Here is a 19,043-nt window from a genome sequence, read left to right on the forward strand (position 1 = left end):
AAAAGCCCATGACATAACAGTAATACGGATATTACAAACAAACAGAATACGGATATTAAAAACAAACTTACGAAACCCTCTTTACATGCAGAAGGGAAATATACCCTTTGCATGAAGGACAATTCAGCTCGTCTTTTTCACAGAGCCATAGGTATCTCGTCTTAATAATGTCATGGAAATCGGAAGATGGAATCCGGTAACGTTCACGTATGCCCAGTCGGACAGTCGTGGTTTTCCATTGGGATTTTTTTTTCTCCGAGCTCCCAAAGACCCCAAAGATACCGTCGTAAATCATGAAGTCCCAGGTAAGGGGCATGGTGGGCACAGGAGCTCGTACTCCAGGCGCTATTTTTAGGAGGTCGCTAAAAAGCAAAAGGTAAAAAAATCAAGAAAAAGGAAAGAAAATAGTGGTAAACAAACTTAATATTGTATTGTACTCTAACAAATTTTAAAATGAGGTACCGGTGTCATGATTCGATTTTAGCACTTGCCCTTAGGCGTCATGTAAAGAGCGCATGTCAAAAAAAAAACATTCTCAGGGCTCTGTGTTTTTCTAGACACACTTTGGCTGATATCGCAATAAGTACAGAATATCAGACCCTAAGAATTTCAGAGCAAGAAACTTAAATTTAATTGATATACATTTTTTATAAATTTGTATTTTATTTCATCATTTCATCATTTTGACGAGTTTGAGGCGATAAAATTACTTATGATTAACATGTATTATAAATCCCAGCTGGATAAGAAATAATAGATGGATGTAAGTTGATTATAACTTTAAAAAAATAGATGAATAAATATAAAGGAAATACCTAAGGTGGAAATCAGTGATGATGATTTTTATTAGGAAATTTCCTGATGAGCAAGGGTAGCATTGGTGTTATATTTCAATCGAGTATCTTGCTTACCTTCTACAGTTATTGACAAGGTCAATCATGTACCCTTGATGTGCACGAATCCGTTGTTGAGCTTGATTTGAAGTTGATGGAAAGTATCAAATATCACCAGCATAATTTACTGGATATCCACGTAATACCAACATGACATGAAATCAACATCGACTCCAAAATTGATCACTAACAAGCCTGTATGACCTGTAAAAACATTATTTGAATATTTTGCGCGTTGTTTACGCCTGTCACTCTCACAAAAAAGTCTCCGACGCGGGCCTTTCTACTTTTTGACATATGTGTATCACCAAATTCTCCCTTTCTCTGAAAACATGCCCCTTGTTTTTTTTTTCTTTTTATTTCCCTCCGATATGGCAGTGCATAAACATTTTGAACAATGATATAATTGACATAATACAATGCATATCATACACACATAGTATAAGTTTGGACAAGGTATGCTTATACAGTGTGTTTCAAAGAAAATTCAACCATCCCCAGAGTTGCCATGCCCCATGCATGCCCACCCGCTCCCGCCGCCCACATGCAACATCCAACCAAAGACGACCTCTCCAACCCCCACAACGGCACCCCTCCCGAACCACAAATGCAAAGCACGAAGAATAAATTACACATAACTGCATAAAGGTGTCAGGCACAGAAGCCATTCCTCCAAGTTCCGTCGAAAGATCAAGTGGATGCCCCTTAAAATCTTTTAGAGCAGACTTTTTATTTTTTTTTTTTTCACTTAAGTCAGTAGACCGTTACTCAATGAAGACTCGATTGTAATGATGATGAACTATAATCAGCTAAATGATCAAAGGTATTCTACGATTCCACGATTGTAAATTTAGTCTAACAGTCATTCTTCAACATTGTGTGACTAGGCTGTATAAGAAATAAAACTATAGGCCTGCATGTACGTGTCGGCTTATCCTGATGTAAGAGTGGATCTCTTTTCCTCAACAAATAAAATGTCTGCCATGTAACAGGTTTTTTGTCAATGCAACCCAAGTTTTACAACATTTTAAATGTTGAATTTCAATTTGTGAAATCTGCATTTTGCTTCCAGTACAGTCAGTGGCGTAACTACGGGGGGGCATGGGGGGGCACGTGCCCCCCCCCCAATCGGCTGGCAAAAAAAAAAAAACGGGGAAAAGGAGAAAAAGAGGGAAAAAGGAAGAGGAACGTAGTGGGGGAAAGAAGAAATTGTTGTTTATTATAGTGTTATATTATATTATGTTATAACATAAGAAGCATTTTTTCATAACTTTATGAAACATTATTTGTTTAATTGTGTCTTCATTGTTCCTGGTGCTCGCATAGACTGTTTAACTGTACTAAAGCCTCCCGTTTTCAAATTAATATACAACAAAATAATATATTTCCTCGCAATTAGAGTTATTATTGTTTTAAGTAGTGATACATTCTTCTTTTTCATGAATACTGAAAGTTATTGCCCTATTTTAAGGTCTTAATATAAAACATTTCCTGTCTGTGCTAACGTTCGCATTAGTGGATTCGTGAGATTTCTGCTCTTCACGAACTCCTAAAATCAGTCCTTAAAATGTCAATTTTTCTGATCTGAATATCAAAACAATTTAGCTCGCGCTTTGCGCTCGCATCATTTGGTTAGTGAAATACATGGGGTCTTAGTGAATTCCTACAAACAAGCCTTAGAATGCCCCTCTTCATGTCTGAATTTCCTAGATTTTCAGCCCGCGCTTCGCGCTCGCAGTATTTAATTTGTGAGATGCGTATGATAATCATGATTACAATGACTTCAAAAAGTGCTCCATGTGTTTTGATGTAATTCTAACAAAATCAGCAAGCGCTGCTTGGCACTCGCATTAGATGACTATGGTGAGATATGTATACTCTGACTTAATGGTTTCCTAACTATAGTCCTTAAAATATCCATGTTTAGGGTCAATATATACAAAAATTTCAACTCGCGCTTCGCGCTCGTATCATTTGGTTTGTCAAATACGTAGGGTCTTAGAGAATTCCTACAAACAATTCTTAGAATGCCCCTCTTCAGGTCTATATTTCCAAATTTTCAGCTCGCGCTTTTGCGCTTGCAGTATTTGATTAGTAAGATGCGTATGATAATCATGATTACATGACTACAAAAGGTGCTTCATGACTGTGTTTAGATGTAATTCTAACGAAATCAGCAAAGGATGGCACTAGCATTAGATGACTATGGTGAGATATTTATACTCTTAATGGATTCTAAAATATAATCCTTAAAATTTCCTTGTTTAGGGTCAGTATATACAAAAATTTTAGCTCGCGCTTCGTGCTCGCATTGTTTGTTTAGCGAGACATTTAAGTATCATGATTACAAAACAATTTGTTTATAATGTCAATTTTTAGCCCTCAATATCAAAAATTTTCAGCTCGCGCTTCGCGCTCGCATTATTTAATCAGTGAGATACATATTTGTTTAATGGCACTGCATGACCTAATATCTCTATTAGGTCAGTATACCTGACAACTGAGCGCGCTTCGCGCGCTCCCTAAGTGAACCGAAATTTTTGCTGGTGCCCCCCCAATGCCGTGACCCACGGTACGCCACTGAGTAGAGTTAGGAAAATGAAGCTTTTAAATTTCCGACTTATTGGTCTTTTGTGTTGGGAGTCTGATCCATTCAACTATTAAACTATTACATGTTTTTATACAAAGTTTTTTTTTCATTAAGTTTTTATTGATCGATAAAATGATTACACAAATATCAAAATATAATCGAAATCAAAATAATAAAAAAAGAACAAAACAATAACATAATCATAATGAATCAGAACAAAGCAGTATTACATGGAATAAAGGAGCTCAGCTATATAGAAAACAAGTACATCTAATATCCAAGCAGTTTCTTACACAAGTACACTGTACATCAGAACACATATTTCCACTTCCTAAAGTGAAGTGAAAGAGTACCTTTCTTTTTGGCAATGCGACATTATGTTTCCTTACAAGTTTTCAAATAGACAATTGAAATAATGTTATATTCTTACATTCATGGAAGGAATGATTTATTTGGTGTAGGTTCCAATCCAATTGTCAAAATTCATTAAGACCTTTGCTGTGATTTGATGGATACCAACGTTAGGATAGGTACACCTTCATCAGGGGCCATGTAACGGTTTTCAAAGTGGGGGGGGGGTTGACCATGCAAAAATTCACAATTCTATGGTCATTTGTACGTTTTCGTACACGGTTTTTGAAAAAAGTGCCTCCCCCGCTTCCGCGGCCCCTGTAAATCATCACCTCCAGGTGGCTAAATAGCAATGTGTTTTCTCCGTTTAGACTTGACGTCCGTACAAGTTCGTATACTTGCAATGAAAAACTACATTAAATGACATTTAGTTTTATTCTTAATATTCCTTCATATTATTCGTGTTTATAATAGAATAAATCCTTTATTGTCTGTTCTTTCTTCTTGCAGTCTTGAATTTATCGGAAGATGTGGCAGGGGCAACTTTCATGGCGATTGGGGGATCTGCTCCGGAATTATTTTCAAGCCTTATTGGTGAGAACTTTCATTTAAATATTTAAATCGGCATATGGTTATTAATGTTTTTCTTTACTGATATAAACCCATTAGAATGAATATTAATTGCACTTTTTCAAACTTCGTTGTGTATACGTCGTCTAATGGAAAGCATTTTACTAAAATGATTAACCCTAAAACCGTCGGGGGTTGAGTCACCCCCCCCCCCCTCGACATTACCGCGACCATTCCGCTGCGCGAAAATTTTCAATTTATAATGCCCTGATAATGCGGTTGAAAAATTGCTCAACATTACGTAAGTGCAGGTCAGACCCAAAATTGCTTTAAAAAACACGTTATATTGTGTACAGATTCAATGTAAATTGAGTTATCCCATGTTATTCGTAAAGATTTGATTTTTACTTTCATCAGCTGAAATTAATTGATATCAATTGATATTAGCATAATCATGCTTCATGAAGGTTCTGCTATAAATTAAGCGGGAAAAAAGAAAAACAAAGAAATACATAAGACATTCCTAAAACAAAAATACATATGAAATTCATTTTCAAACCATTTTTCCCCCATATGCAAGTGTTAGCGATGGTAAAAGGAATATTAAAACAAAAAAATAGCATTCTAAGAGCCTGTTTTAGTGAATAAGAGCAAAAAGTACGATTTACGCATCTTATTATTTCGGAAAAATTAACCATACAGCCTTGTCCTACACTAATATCATGCTAATTTTCACGGCGTTCACGCGATCGCGCTCTAGCAGCCATTTTAAATTTCAACGTGCAGCATTTATCACCTTCAAGACCAATATGTGATGTATTTAGTTAGAAATCATATTCAAGGCATTATTTTACTCCTACATTTCAGCTACATGCGTTTTATGGTTCGTATTCTTATGAAAATGTCCCTTAACGCATGTGACATTATTTAGGTAGGGCTAGTAGCGGCCATTTTGAAAGTAAGAATACAGTTTTTATCACTTACATAGCAGCAGAAACGCTGTATTTCATTAAAATCAGGTTTTCAAACAATAGTTAACTCAAACAACAGAATTGTATGGATTTCATAGTCAAGCAAATCCAAATTCTTACAATATTATCTGTCCCCATTTACATTGCAGATGTTAGGGCTTATAGGGGGTCATTTCACAATACAGTATTTATCTCAAGACTCATACATGACAAATGAAATTATATTTTTGGCTAGAAAACATATTTTCAGATGATATACTCGTAGATCACAACTACATGCATTTATGGTCCTTACACTTGTGAAAAATATAGTTTCTTCATTCGCGTTGTACATAATACAGATAGGGCCTATCCTGAATACAGCATTCATTACCGAAATGGCATAGGAAATGATATATCTCGCTAGAAATCATGTTTTCAGACATCGTTACACAAATATTTTGCAATTGTTGGTATTTTAAAGTCAAGCAAATCCAAATGTCAAAATGTCCCCTTTTATATATTGTATACAATATAAGCATGATAAGGGGTCTATGAAAGCCCGGCACTTTGAATATTATGATTGGCCATTCCATACGTGTCGGACATTTTGATAACAATTTCCAGTTTCCTAGCCAAATGCTTGAGCAATAAAATATTATTTTTTTGTCAACGATAAAGCTATAGAGGGAAGTCATGTGAAAAAGCAATAACCAACACAAAAAAGTTTATAATGGGTAAATTATAGGTGAAAATGTGTGTCGCATACGGGACGCAGAAATGTCCCCTACGACACGCAATATTTTAAGCTCTAATTCACTTATGGACAGCACATTTTTGTTGGTGGTCATTTTTGCATGTATACCCAGTAGTTCTTTAATATTACAACAAAGCAAATTGAAGTTCTTTGTTCGTTTGGACAGCAGGTTGAAAAATGTTGTGAAAAATGCTGATTTTTCTAGCATGGAATCGCCCTAATACAGTATCACATTTTATTGTATAAGCAGGGCATAATTTTGTTAATAATCATGTTTTTAGACAGTAGTCCACTCATTAATCACAATCACATGCAATAATATTGTTCTTCACCATTCATATTCTACATAATAAAGTATACAGGGACCTGTGGCTTCCATTTTGAATATTGAAAAAATTAATATATTATCAAAAATATTTTTCTGTTCAGAGAGTATTCCACTCCTGCGACACAGCTACAAACATGTGCAGGTAGTTTTGTGATTTTCATGGGTAGTTTGTATATTTTGTTGGCCGTATGGGACTTCACAAATTTGTGGAAAATGCTCAAGGTTACACGAGTGGCTTCATTCAGATTTGGAATCAGCTCCCTCGAAAATTGACACGAAACCATACAAAACATATTGTATATTATAAAAACAAGTTTAAGTCAATTTTAATGGAGCCTATCCGGTGCTATAATATATATCAACGTGACACAACGACACGACAATGTGTGTTGCCAGAACATTGATGTATAACATATATATAGACAAGTGCCAAACGCTGATCCTTGCGGGACCCGTGATCTTACATCTATGAAGTGACAGTGTATTTCCAATAAACGCGACCATTATTATGAGAGTACCTGGATCCATCAGGGCAGGAAACTAAAGATCCAAGACAATTATAGACCCAAAACAAATTAGCATGTGGAATAACAGACTATATGGTTTACTCTGTCAGTCTGTCTGATAACTTGAGGAAGTCCCACAGCATCAAGACATCTGCCATTTTGTCTATCTTTATGCAGGCAGTAAATTCTTCTGTAACTTCCAGTGAGTTGTTTGTCTCATGAGCATTACGTCGATATGAAAGGATGATTCAGATGATCAAAAACATAAACTCATCAACAATCATTACCATGGCAATAAACTTTATTTCATATGAAAATGGTATTACTTTATATATTCCCAACCGTAATTATGGCAAAATGTAACAACAATAGTGATAAATTTTTCTCCCTCTCTTTTGCCTTAGCTGTGTTTATTACCCACGATGATATCGGGGTAGGAACGATAGTTGGATCGGCTGTTTTTAATATCCTCTGTGTGATTGGACTGTGTGGATTATTAGCTGGACAGGTACGTCACTTCTTACGTAATAAAACTGTAAAATCTCTTTGTTCTATATTCTAACATATTTACAGTTTGCTTAAACTTGTACTTCAAAAGTAATGAAAGCAGAAACGACATTTTAGTTACCATATATCATTGAAAAATGGGAATTTGTGGAATTTAGATAATATGACATATTAGGGGCGCTGCTCGTATATATGACGTCATAAATTGAAACCTTAATGAAAAAAATTATAACTGATGTTCTATGATGGAGTTTTGCCAAACCTACACCGATATTTCTTTATTTTTCTAATTTGATTAATTTGATTAAAAGCTGAACTTCCCCTTTAACCAAAACGTTTTAGAAAAAAAAAATTCATAACGATTTGCTAGTGTTGCTGCACTTACGGTCAAGTTTGTGTCTCCAAATCAAATCGTTCCGTTGACTCATGATTGAGCATCAAAGACAAAATAATCACCATAGAAATACAAAAAAGACCTTTTTAGATAATATTAATGGTGAATTTTGGCATTTTCTTTGGATTCAAAATAACGTGAGTTCTCTCAGCTATAATATTAAAACTGCTTTTGTGTCGAAACAAAAACTGAAGAACACATTTTGTTACCAACAACCAAATTTAATTTTTTTTCAAATTGATTCCGAAATCCATAATGTTTTTTTTTAGGTTTGAGATTTATTCACTCATGCATAGCTAAGCGGTTCCATTTAAAGTTTTACTATTACAGTTTGGCAATAAGTGAAGGAACCATTCGGTGAATAAGTTTTGCTAAAACATTAGGGTTAATTAATACGCTATTTAGAACCGGGGGAATTAATACTTGTTGATCTTTATAAAGTATTTCTAAGGGTGATTTGGAATGGGGTAAATTGAAGCTGGACAATGAAATGGAATATTTTTGTATGCCATCTTGAGATCATAATTTATTTGAACCTATTGCAATGCATCATTATATTCTCCTCACTGAAGTCTATTTTTGTGTTCGTATGCTTTTATCATCACGTTGCAAGTTATGATTTAAGTAATATACTTATACGTCTTATCGCAGGTTATTTACTTGACCTGTTGGCCTTTACTTCGTGATTGCAGCTGCTACATTGTATCTATTATTGCGCTCGTTTTCGTAGTAAAGGATGGCCAGGTTTCGTGGTGAGTTATATATGAGGGGATCTAAAAATTGATTTGCTAACATTCGTATGTCCCAGTATCATTTAGATAATCATTTGTATAATATTACCCTTGAGACTTTTTCTCTTCAAATTATCTCGGGAAATAGACGATTACAGCAGAAATACAATGTATAGAAATGAATGATAATGTTCAGTTGTATGTGTGTTTAGATATTATTGCTGCATCAGTCCTAGCATAGATGTTTTCCATATTTCAAAAGTATAACGTAACATTGAAAAGTAATCAATACATTACTGAAATACAAAGAGACATGATACATGTAGGAACAGTAATCCTCATCATCATTACAATCATACTTGTCGTCGTCACTTATATTCACTCCGTTTTGCTCGTGTTCTTTATAACTGTTAATATTCATAATAATTATCACCTTCGCCACCATCATTGTCATGTTGCCAAGAAGTTTTATTTTCTTTTATCGCTTTTATCATTTTTTTTTCTCTCTCTTTTCACAACCAGGAAAGACTCGTTGATTCTCCTCGCCTTATACATGTCATACTGCATTCTCATGTACTTTAATCCCTGTATTGAACATAAAGTAAGTCTTATCACCCCCGGATGCTGCACCCCAAAGCACATAAAGACGAGCGACGAAGACAGAGAGCCTCTTGCACGTGAAGAACCCGTCAAGAATGGACGCGTTCGCACCGGTGGTGGGGAGGTTCAAGAATCAACCCATCTTCTAGTCGGATCGGACGAGGAGCGCTCGCCAATTCGTCAACAGATGAATGGTCACGTGACTACAAACTTTCAAGACCCTTTTGATGGAGAGGTTGGAATAGGTGAGTTGAGAACGAGCAGTGGCGCCCCGGACATGACGCATATATGGCGGATTCAAGAACATAGTGAATGTAGTGTCTAATGTTCTTCATGACAATGAACAACCAAAAAGTCCTTGTCGAAAAGTGGTGAGTCAAAACAGCAGCTTCATCCTGGACAATCGACATATTTCCAATTTTTCGTCAGGTCCAAATCTTAGGACAAACCTGGGGGGCGTTTCATGAAAGGACTTGTCGGACGTTTTATCCGACAAGTCCCATTTTATCCGACAGTTACCATAAGAACCGTGCCTCTCAGCCAATCAAACTCATGGAAAGATGTCAGATCTGACAACTCGTCGAATGAAAATATTGATGAAACGCTCCCCTGCTCTTCCGGTTCACCAATTTTCGACAAAGACCTCCCAGCTGTTCTTTGTCATTTGACTGGCATTTTCAATATATGTATTGTGTTCTCGAATCCACCCCACCCCCGTGAAAGTCCGTAATTATTTAAATGAATAACGATATCCTATGCGATGCAATTGATCTTGCACCTTTAAAAGGAAATCACCTTTACGCGCTTTTGAACTTGTTGCCCATATTATGCACATTCAATAGATATCTGATCCATGGTGTTTGCTTAGAGGATGCAAGGTTGTACAGTGCTGATAGTTATGCTATAACCACACTGGCGATACCAACTCCAGACCAATAAAACATGTAAAAGGTATTACGTTATACCAATGAGCTTCAACCGGTCAGTTTGGCGTCAGTTTCGTCAGGTGTGACTCTACTATAGATCTGAAGAAAGAACAATTTAGGAATACCACCCTCGTACACTTTCGCTGACTTGAAGACAGAACACGTTATACTCATACACTCTCACACATCCCGTACCCCTCATACACACGCACCCACACCCTCCCGCATCCATCCACACACACACAAGCACACACGCACATCATCACATCGGCCCACTAGCACTACATACCACACGAGGTTAAAACCCTTTTTATATTTATAAAGCCCCCCAAAAAAATGTTCAGAGAAAATAATATTTTACTTCATTCTATATCATGAACCTATTATCATAGGCGGCGGAAGCGGGGGGGGGGACGGGGGACGTGTTCCCCCCCCCTAAATTTTAGGAGGGGGTCCCCCCCCCTAAATTTGTTGTTGATGACCTTTTTTTTATTTTTTTTTTTGCTTGTCAATTTATTTTCCTACGTCCCTAAAATTTTTTGATTGAGAACCTTTTTTTTTTTTTTTTTGGCTTGTCAAAAATTTTTTGGTTGTCCCCTCCTAAAATTTTTGGCTTCCGCCGCCAATGCCTATTACATGATTCTATATATCAATGGTCTCTTCTTCCATCCTGACCCATTCTTAATGAGACTTCATGCTCATATCATTCCATACCTAGATACAACCAACATAGGAAAGAACAACAACGACAAAGGCGTGCAAGTGAGCCCTCAAGGCGATTTAGAACAGAACGAGAGCAGAGACAAGGAGAGCGATGATGACGGTGACGACAACGGAGAGCCAGATTCTCCCTTCAAACTACCAAGAAAGGGGTGTAGCCGATACGCCCATATGCTCGCTCTTCCTATAATCGCCGTCTTCGCTTTAACAATCCCAGACTGCCGAAAAAAACGATGGCAGCGATTCTACGTCTTGACCTTTATAATAGCCCTGTTTTGGATAGGAGTCTTAACCTATGTCCTCGTTTGGATGGTCACAGTGTTAGGTAATTTTTTTTTCATATTTCTAATTTGAAGTAATTTTTGGTTAACCGTGATCGTGCCTTTCTGAGCCCAACATTACAAACAGCTGTATTGTATTTGATTGCATGAATATTCTGTTTGGGGTTCGGTAATGCAAAGTTATGAGAATTACGGAGTGAATAATGGCGAAAAGATGGTTGAAACCTTTCAGACATGATTGGAGATAACATGCCATGAACTAATTTATAAACATATATTTAAGATTTTTCTTACGCCTCGATTCAAGAGAAAACCATTTCAAAACTGAATTTGTACAATAGAGATATGATCATATGGGTTGACTTTCGTTATTATTCTACAATTACAGTCCATGTATATTCAGTGGCGTAGTTAGGCCTTTTTCCAGTGGGGGTGTGGATGTCTGTGATTACCTATACAGAAATTCTCGACTATAAACGATTAATTTTTCTCGTTTTACAGGTGACACGATTGGTATACCAGACACAGTAATGGGTCTCACCCTTCTTGCTGCGGGAGCCAGCACACCTGATACTATGCTGAGTATCATCGCTGCACGTGGAGGTAAGAATATAACATTTTGCTATAGGTCTAGTGGGATTAAAATTGGAAAGGGTCGATAACCAGTCGGTCTCTATAACGATGGACTGGCTAGGCCAGATAACAACTGGCTAGTTAACAATAAGATATTCACTGACCGTCCCCTTTGCAATTTTTTTTAGCCAGAAGAGAATAATAGAAATGCATAAAAACTTTCAGGTCACTGTATCATTTAGTATACGAACCGTCCTTACTGGGTATTTTCCAACGAAAGTTATAGTTTTTCATAAAACGCATTTTTAGATTTTTTTTCAAATGTCATTTTTTGCACCACAATAATTAGATTGTTTGTAATAAATACCCTTATATGACATGTATGAAAGCATAGGTCATTAAGTTTCTTGCAGTATGTCTAGATTTCCATGGCAATGAGGAAATGGTTTGCAAAAGATGCGCGAACACGCTTAAAACAACACCACGAACCGTCCGATCTCATCGCGCGCTTCCTAAATGTACACAAAGTCAATGGTGCGAAAGTTATTTTTTAGGATTATGCTTTTACCTACATTACTCTTCCCTTTTAGATTTATTACAAATGATTGTATACTTTTCTTTGAAATTAGATAAATATTTTGTTTATTTGATGAACTTGCAGAGTTTAAGGACAGTTTATGATAAAGGTGAAATGCACGTACGCTTGGAAGATATTTTACCACGAACCGTCCTCTCCCATTCAAAAACTCAAATATACACACATATACACACATTTGCTCCCGAGAACTGTGCAAGGGAGGGTGGAATCCCTCTTGCTTAGCCTGGCGGAAATCATCGGATATCGATGAAATAGCGCCATCACCACTAAACTCAACCAACCAACCAACCCGCTATAAAATGTAATTACTACAAATGAAATATCAATCAATTTTATTTATCCACTAGCAACAACAAAATTTGAAATATAAAGAAGTTCTGCTCGAGCTACGCGCTTGCATTAATTAAACAGTGAGGAATAAATCTTTAAATGAAAAACCCCTTTCCCCTTTGTAACAGACCTGGGGGTGTTTCACAAAGATTTAAGTATGACTTAGAGTCGCACTTAAATGTCTAGTTGCGCGCAGTATAAAAGGCATGACAGCATTGGTCAGATCATGCCAAGAGGACGCGCACTTCTGCGTATTGATCAATAAGATTGCGCGTTGCATATCATGTAGGCTTCAACATTTAAGTGCGACCTAAGTCATACTTAAATCTTTGTGAAACACTCCCCCCCCGGGGAGCGTTTCATCAATATTTTCATCCGACAAGTTGTCAGATCTGACATCTTTCCTTGATTCTGATTGGCTGAGAGGCACTGTTCCTATGGTAACTGTCGGATAAACTGGTACTTGTCGGATAAAATGTCTGACAAGTCCTTTCATGAAACGCCCCCCTGTTCTGTTAAATTGCAGAAAAATTCCTGTTTTATGAATTTACAGAATGATTTTGTTATTGCTTTTTGCAAAATCTTCTCTTTTTTGTGTAAAATCAGGGGGAGTGATTACCAGTGTATAATGTAATAATTATTATTTACCCATGGTTGTTGTTGTATTATCAGCCATTCAAGTCGGGTGGTGCAAATCAATGTAATTCTTATTTACCAATGGTACACAGTTTGAAAAAAAAAGGATTTTACAGAAAAAAACAAGATTTTGCAAAAAGCAATAGCAGAATCACTTTGTAAATTCGTAAACAGGAATTTTCTACAATTAACAGAACAAGTCTGTTTTAAAAGGGGAAATTTGTGTTTTAATTAAGGAAATTTGTAAGGTTTCGTACACCAAATACCAATTTCCTGTAATTTTACATGATATAATGTAAGATTACGCAATCTGGTAAGATTACAGGAGTTCGATCTCGAGACTCTGCTGCAGGAACTTCTTTTATTTTAAGGATAAATTTTAAGGATAAGTGTAGCCAATTCAGCTCTCATGAGTTTTGGTCCCTACATAACATAATGTCATTATTAGCTTTCTCCATTCCAAAATGTCGCGAGCGCCTGATGAGAAGCTAAAGGTCCCATTTTTTTTTTTTACTCGGCCGGGGATCGAACCCAATACTTCCCGTTTATGAGGCTTAGGCTCTACTACTACGATAACGATAATCAAGTTATGATAATCTAATAAAATAAATGGAAATACGTAATACATTTCTAGGCAGTGGCGTACCTAGGATTTTCCACAGGGGGGGGGGGGCAAACCGTCCGCCAAAAAAATGACAAGCAAAAAAAAGTCTTCAATCACAAATAAAGGATATTGTACCAGAAAAAAAAGTGACAAGCAAAAAAAAAAAATCTTCAAGCTCGTCAGGGGGGGGGGGGCAATAAAGGTATTCAAGCTAGTGGTTCTAGGCCCTGTATTTTGTGTAGGGGAAGGCGGGGTAAGTTGTGACACTTTTTGCATTTTACATGTTAGAATTCATATGACTTATAATATTGTAGAAATAAGTACCTTGCCTTTAAATTTTATTCTTGGGAATTTTTTTCACCTACATGTACATGACACCACCACAATGTGTGACTCATTCATTATTGGCTTGGGGTGGTGGCTAAACTTGCCCCTATGCTCAACTTACCCCACCTTCCCCTACGTATAGGTTGAACAATTTTTTTTTAGTCAAGATATTCCAAAATAAAAATCACACATCCTCACGCGCGCAGTGACAACTTATTTAAATGATCTCACTTAATCAATTTCTCTCAATTGCTGATCGAGCAATACGTTTTTATTTTAATCTAAAATGCTTTTCTTTGGCGTGGTAAGCCCACAGCAGTTTTAGGACCATCAGATGTTAAATTGCTGACCACATTGGCGTTAGATTGAATTGAATTGAATGAATTGATACAATGATATGCATATGTCGAAATATTTTTTCTACACTGTCTCTGTGAAGTTAGCAACTTTAAAATAGTACAGAAAGTATACTGTTGGGTCATCGAAGGTCGGAAGATCAATTCCCCAACCCCGTCCCCTTCCAACATGTCCAAAGGAGGATATTAAGTTACACGACAGTCCGAACCCACCTGTAATAGTAATGTACTATGATTCACTTGACATTAATGTTGTTCGTGCATTCAGTGACCCTAAGAATTATCATTAGAGCCCAGAATCGAACACTGTAAGTAATACCTCAGTCACATTTGCTCTACGGCGGCCGTACGGCGAGTCGAAAACAGCCGTTCTAACATTTTTTGCATTAGCTACATAATAGATGGTTTGAATAGGAAGGAATAAAACTGCCGTTTCCGACTCACCGTGCGGTCGCCGTGAGCAAATACTTATGTATAAAGTTGAATTTCTATCCCTCTTGTATCACATTGCCTCTTGAACTCTTTACTCAACACGATCAAGTGGCCCAACAGAGTGTATAATGTGAGGGTAATGCCCTTTAGGGTACCCTTCTATTTGACCATCCACTTCATGTAATGTATTTATGTTACAAGTTGCATGTTGTTATGTAAACGTGCTCTTTGATTAAGATGAGCATTCAATAACCTAAGTTTCACTTACTATTTAGTTTTTACATTAACTTTCAAAGAGATTGAGTGCATTCATCGTTGATCTTAACAGCATCTTTGTTCAGCATTTTCTACCCTCCCCTCCTCTCCTCGTCTATCATCATCATCATCACATCGTCATCTACATCATCATCATCATCTATACATCATCATCATCATCATCTTTCAAAGATAATAAGAAATTCCCATTTCTTAAGTTTCAGTCTCGTCTTATGGGACATTGAATTTTTTGGCATAGAAATAGGTAACCATGACAACTTTGTGTCAGATCGGGTGACAAACTGATAGGTGTGATGATACCACTTTTATTATTATTGACCTGGGCCCAGTTGCATAAAAGTTACTATTATGGTAACTTTTCCATCCAATGGTAACTACCATGGTTACGGTGATCAATAGCCAATCAGAATCAAGAACACCATGCTAAGTACCATTGCATGGCAAGGTTACCTTAATGGTAACTTTTAAACAACGGGGTCCTGGTTTAATTCTTGCTTGGTTTGTTATTATGATTTTTGCTGTCGTTATCATTAAAGTAATCATCGTTCATATGATTTTTTTTTTAGAAAATATATTTATGTTCTTCGTCCTAAAGAAATAAGTATTCTGGGGCTCGTAACACAAAGGTAGCGATTAGCGGTACGCTTTGATTTTAACGATTGATTGTACATTGTAGTCTATGGAATCAATCGTAGAAAAATGTTCTACGATCACTGCTAAGTTTTGTGTTACGGGATCTTTGACTTAAATTCATTGTACTTCTCTTTGATTTCTATTGAGCTAAAGGTGATGTACAAAAATGTGTATCATTGTATTTATTTGTTTATTTATTCTTCATTGGCCGCATTTTGATATTATCTCTTATAGGATACGGTGACATGGCCATTTCTCACTCTATCGGCAGCAATCTATTTGACATTCTCATCGGTCTCGGTCTTCCCTGGTTTATCCAAACCGTCATCATTGATCACAGATCCACCGTCACCGTCTACAGTGGGGCGATCTCCTATATATCCATGCTTCTTCTTCTGACGGTCGTAATCGCCGTGGTGCTTATTAACGTTTGTAGGTACAGATTAGGAAAACCACTAGGCGTTCTATTCATTATATTCTTTGTTATCTTTATTATCGTCTCAATAATGTTTGAATTGAATCTGATTATTCCCGGATTAACGTTACCAACTTGTCAGTAGGGCTTTTTCGCACCGCGGCGCAAAACGCTTTCAAGAACTTTTAACAAAAATGTTTCGTCAAAATAATGCCCTTCATGAGATTGATCACCCAAGAGGCTTTGTCGAAAATGTGGGAATGATATGAGCAGTTTCGTTCGGACTCTGGATGAATGACATACTTGCGATTTTTCGTCAGCTCCTGAACTTGGGACGACATTTTTTTAGGCGAAGCCTCCTTTGTTGATCAATGTCATAGAGGACATATTTGACCCCCAAAAATTATAAGTTCTTGAGAGGGTTTTGCAACCCAAATATTCATTGTCATTTACGGGCATTTTACGGGCATTTTCAATACATTTACTGTGTTCTGTAATTCTTCCTGAGTGGTAGTGCAAAAACCCGCTGCAATTAGTCGGGAACTTCCGATTTACCAGATTATTTCTATAGAAGGTAACTCATAGACTATAAAAGTAATCGAATGTGTACGGACCAACGAACGAAACGTGTTCGCAAAGTGTTTATGCCCTCAACGGTCGCTGGTAAAGACCTTATTCGCGGTTGGATATCTTGCCAACGAATTCACTTTTTATGTATTCCGAATCATTATTCAGACTAAAAATAGCGTTAGTTGCGTGGACAGGACAAGTAGGCGCTCTGTGGATATAACTAAAGTCTAATGTCTCTTCATTTTCTACTTCTAGTCCTTCTAGTCTGTTCTAGATATACTGGTTCGAATTCAGCCTGTTGACGCATGTTGCCGTATCCACGCTATTTCATTCATGAGTCCACTGTTTAATGAGTCTACTCTTCAAACAGTGGACTCATGAATGAAATATACTAGTTCGTAGTTACTTCAAGACAATTTTGGTCAAATGACCTTTCATTTCTTTGATTAAGATTGGCAGATTTCAAAGCAAAATATTACTAAGTTTGTCTTACATAGCAGAATGAAGAAATTGAATAGACCAGGTGACTAGAATAGCACACCAATTAACACTTTTTCAAGGTAGGCCCTATTTTATTGCATTCCTGCTTTGAATGCATCAATGTAGTGGCAAACTGTGAAATACCAGTCGTTCGTGGACTCATTATTGTTTTTTTGTGGATGTAAATGAAAACCACAATTCAAAAGAATATATGAATAATCAAGACATCAAAGTTGGTGCTTATCTCATTAGATTTTAAACCACCATGTCACTTTAGTACAAATTACCTTCCTCTGATCATGCGTAGAATATTTTGATCATGCGCAAAAAAGAACTACAAACTGGCTTACAGGGTACTTAACCATGACAACAGGCGTCAATCTGCGAGAAAAGTGCACATCATCAGCATTGGACATTTTTTAATATACGTGATAAATACGTTTACTTCATACAGGAAATCTGCATAATATTTTCATCTGAATCACTTTATTATTATTTTGTTTGGCGTCACCTGTGCCTGGGAGGCGAAAAGCGAACTGAATCACTATGACCCGCAGGTCTCTCCTCCCTTTACTTTATGAGTATTGATTACTTCTTTACACAGTAGATTCACCGAGTTACTCCCTCAGTCACATTAAGAATATTAAAAAACACAAATGCACTCGTTGGTATCATATTGCATTTAGCATTTCATTTATTTGATGCAAATAAAAGAGCGATTCTTTATTATATTCAAAGACGTGTGTGGGTAAAACGCTCTGATCTTTTTCACACTCTTTGGCATTTTTTTTTTTTTTATCTTACTCCGAACGCGATTTTTTTTCGTCAGCACTTCTGCACTTGACGCGAGAGAGGCAGTGGGAATGACTATAGGAGGCTATTTAGGAGACTTTTAAGAAAAAATCCAAATCTTGGACTTATATTGTTCAGAGTCTTGTCTCAATTTCTAATTAAAAAAAATTAGAAATGAAAATCGTTGTAGGCGAGACTGGCACCCGCGTATATGAAATCACTGCAAGATTGGCTTACTGATAGCAACACCGATCGAGTTGATCGATAGGTCGGAAATTACGATGTATCCTTAAGTGTCGTGTCTTTGAATATTCATGGGGCGTAATCTTCCTAAATAAACCCTATTATAATTATCGTCATTCTCATTGTTCTCTCGCTTCGGGTGTACTATTTACTGACAAAAAAATGGCACCCCGGAGGTGTAGTCCGGAGCTTGACCACGGCAAACATAGTACCCCCCCCCAGTGATTTCACCTTCATCGTTGATGTAGGGATTTTCCCCCAACCTTCAAAAGCGATATAAAGGGAAAGGTCAACGGTTTATGCACAATATAATACATTTTTGATGATCTTTGCTATCATTTCAATAATTTTCTTCTTTTTTTGTTGTTATGACACTGACAATAGTTATATGATATTTCTTGCAAAGATTTAAAGAATATTCGGTGTGGGGTTAACTATATGTTGTTATTATGTATCTTGTTATTTCGCTAATTTGTATTTTTACATGTTTGTAGATATAAACTGCCTCAAATGGGGCGTTAATTGCAAGAAACTTGTGATCAATTTAAGTCTATTTTCGTTCCCGAAATCAAGCATAAACTGTTCAATTAATTGTAAATTTGTGATTGATTTCTGATCTGCACCATGAAACAAAGAGTGTAATCTGATTTGATTTGCTATATAAAGTGATCAAT

At 36.7% G+C, this 19,043-nt stretch overlaps 1 protein-coding gene across 1 annotated transcript in view; it reads left to right on the top strand.

Moving 5' to 3' along the window:
• The window catches only part of LOC121415807 (sodium/potassium/calcium exchanger 3-like), a 41,771-nt gene extending 24,522 nt beyond the window's left edge, over window positions 1-17,249 (top strand). The window contains exons 3-9 of the mRNA XM_041609138.1: window positions 4,345-4,428; window positions 7,350-7,453; window positions 8,498-8,598; window positions 9,100-9,422; window positions 10,822-11,148; window positions 11,606-11,707; window positions 16,104-17,249. Coding sequence (XP_041465072.1) covers window positions 4,345-4,428; window positions 7,350-7,453; window positions 8,498-8,598; window positions 9,100-9,422; window positions 10,822-11,148; window positions 11,606-11,707; window positions 16,104-16,429 — 1,367 coding nt within the window. The 3' untranslated portion in view covers window positions 16,430-17,249. The remainder of the gene's footprint in view (window positions 1-4,344; window positions 4,429-7,349; window positions 7,454-8,497; window positions 8,599-9,099; window positions 9,423-10,821; window positions 11,149-11,605; window positions 11,708-16,103) is intronic.
• The last annotated feature ends 1,794 nt before the right edge of the window (window positions 17,250-19,043 follow it).

This window comes from Lytechinus variegatus, chromosome 5, assembly GCF_018143015.1.
Source record: "Lytechinus variegatus isolate NC3 chromosome 5, Lvar_3.0, whole genome shotgun sequence".
Classification (NCBI taxonomy): domain Eukaryota; kingdom Metazoa; phylum Echinodermata; class Echinoidea; order Temnopleuroida; family Toxopneustidae; genus Lytechinus; species Lytechinus variegatus.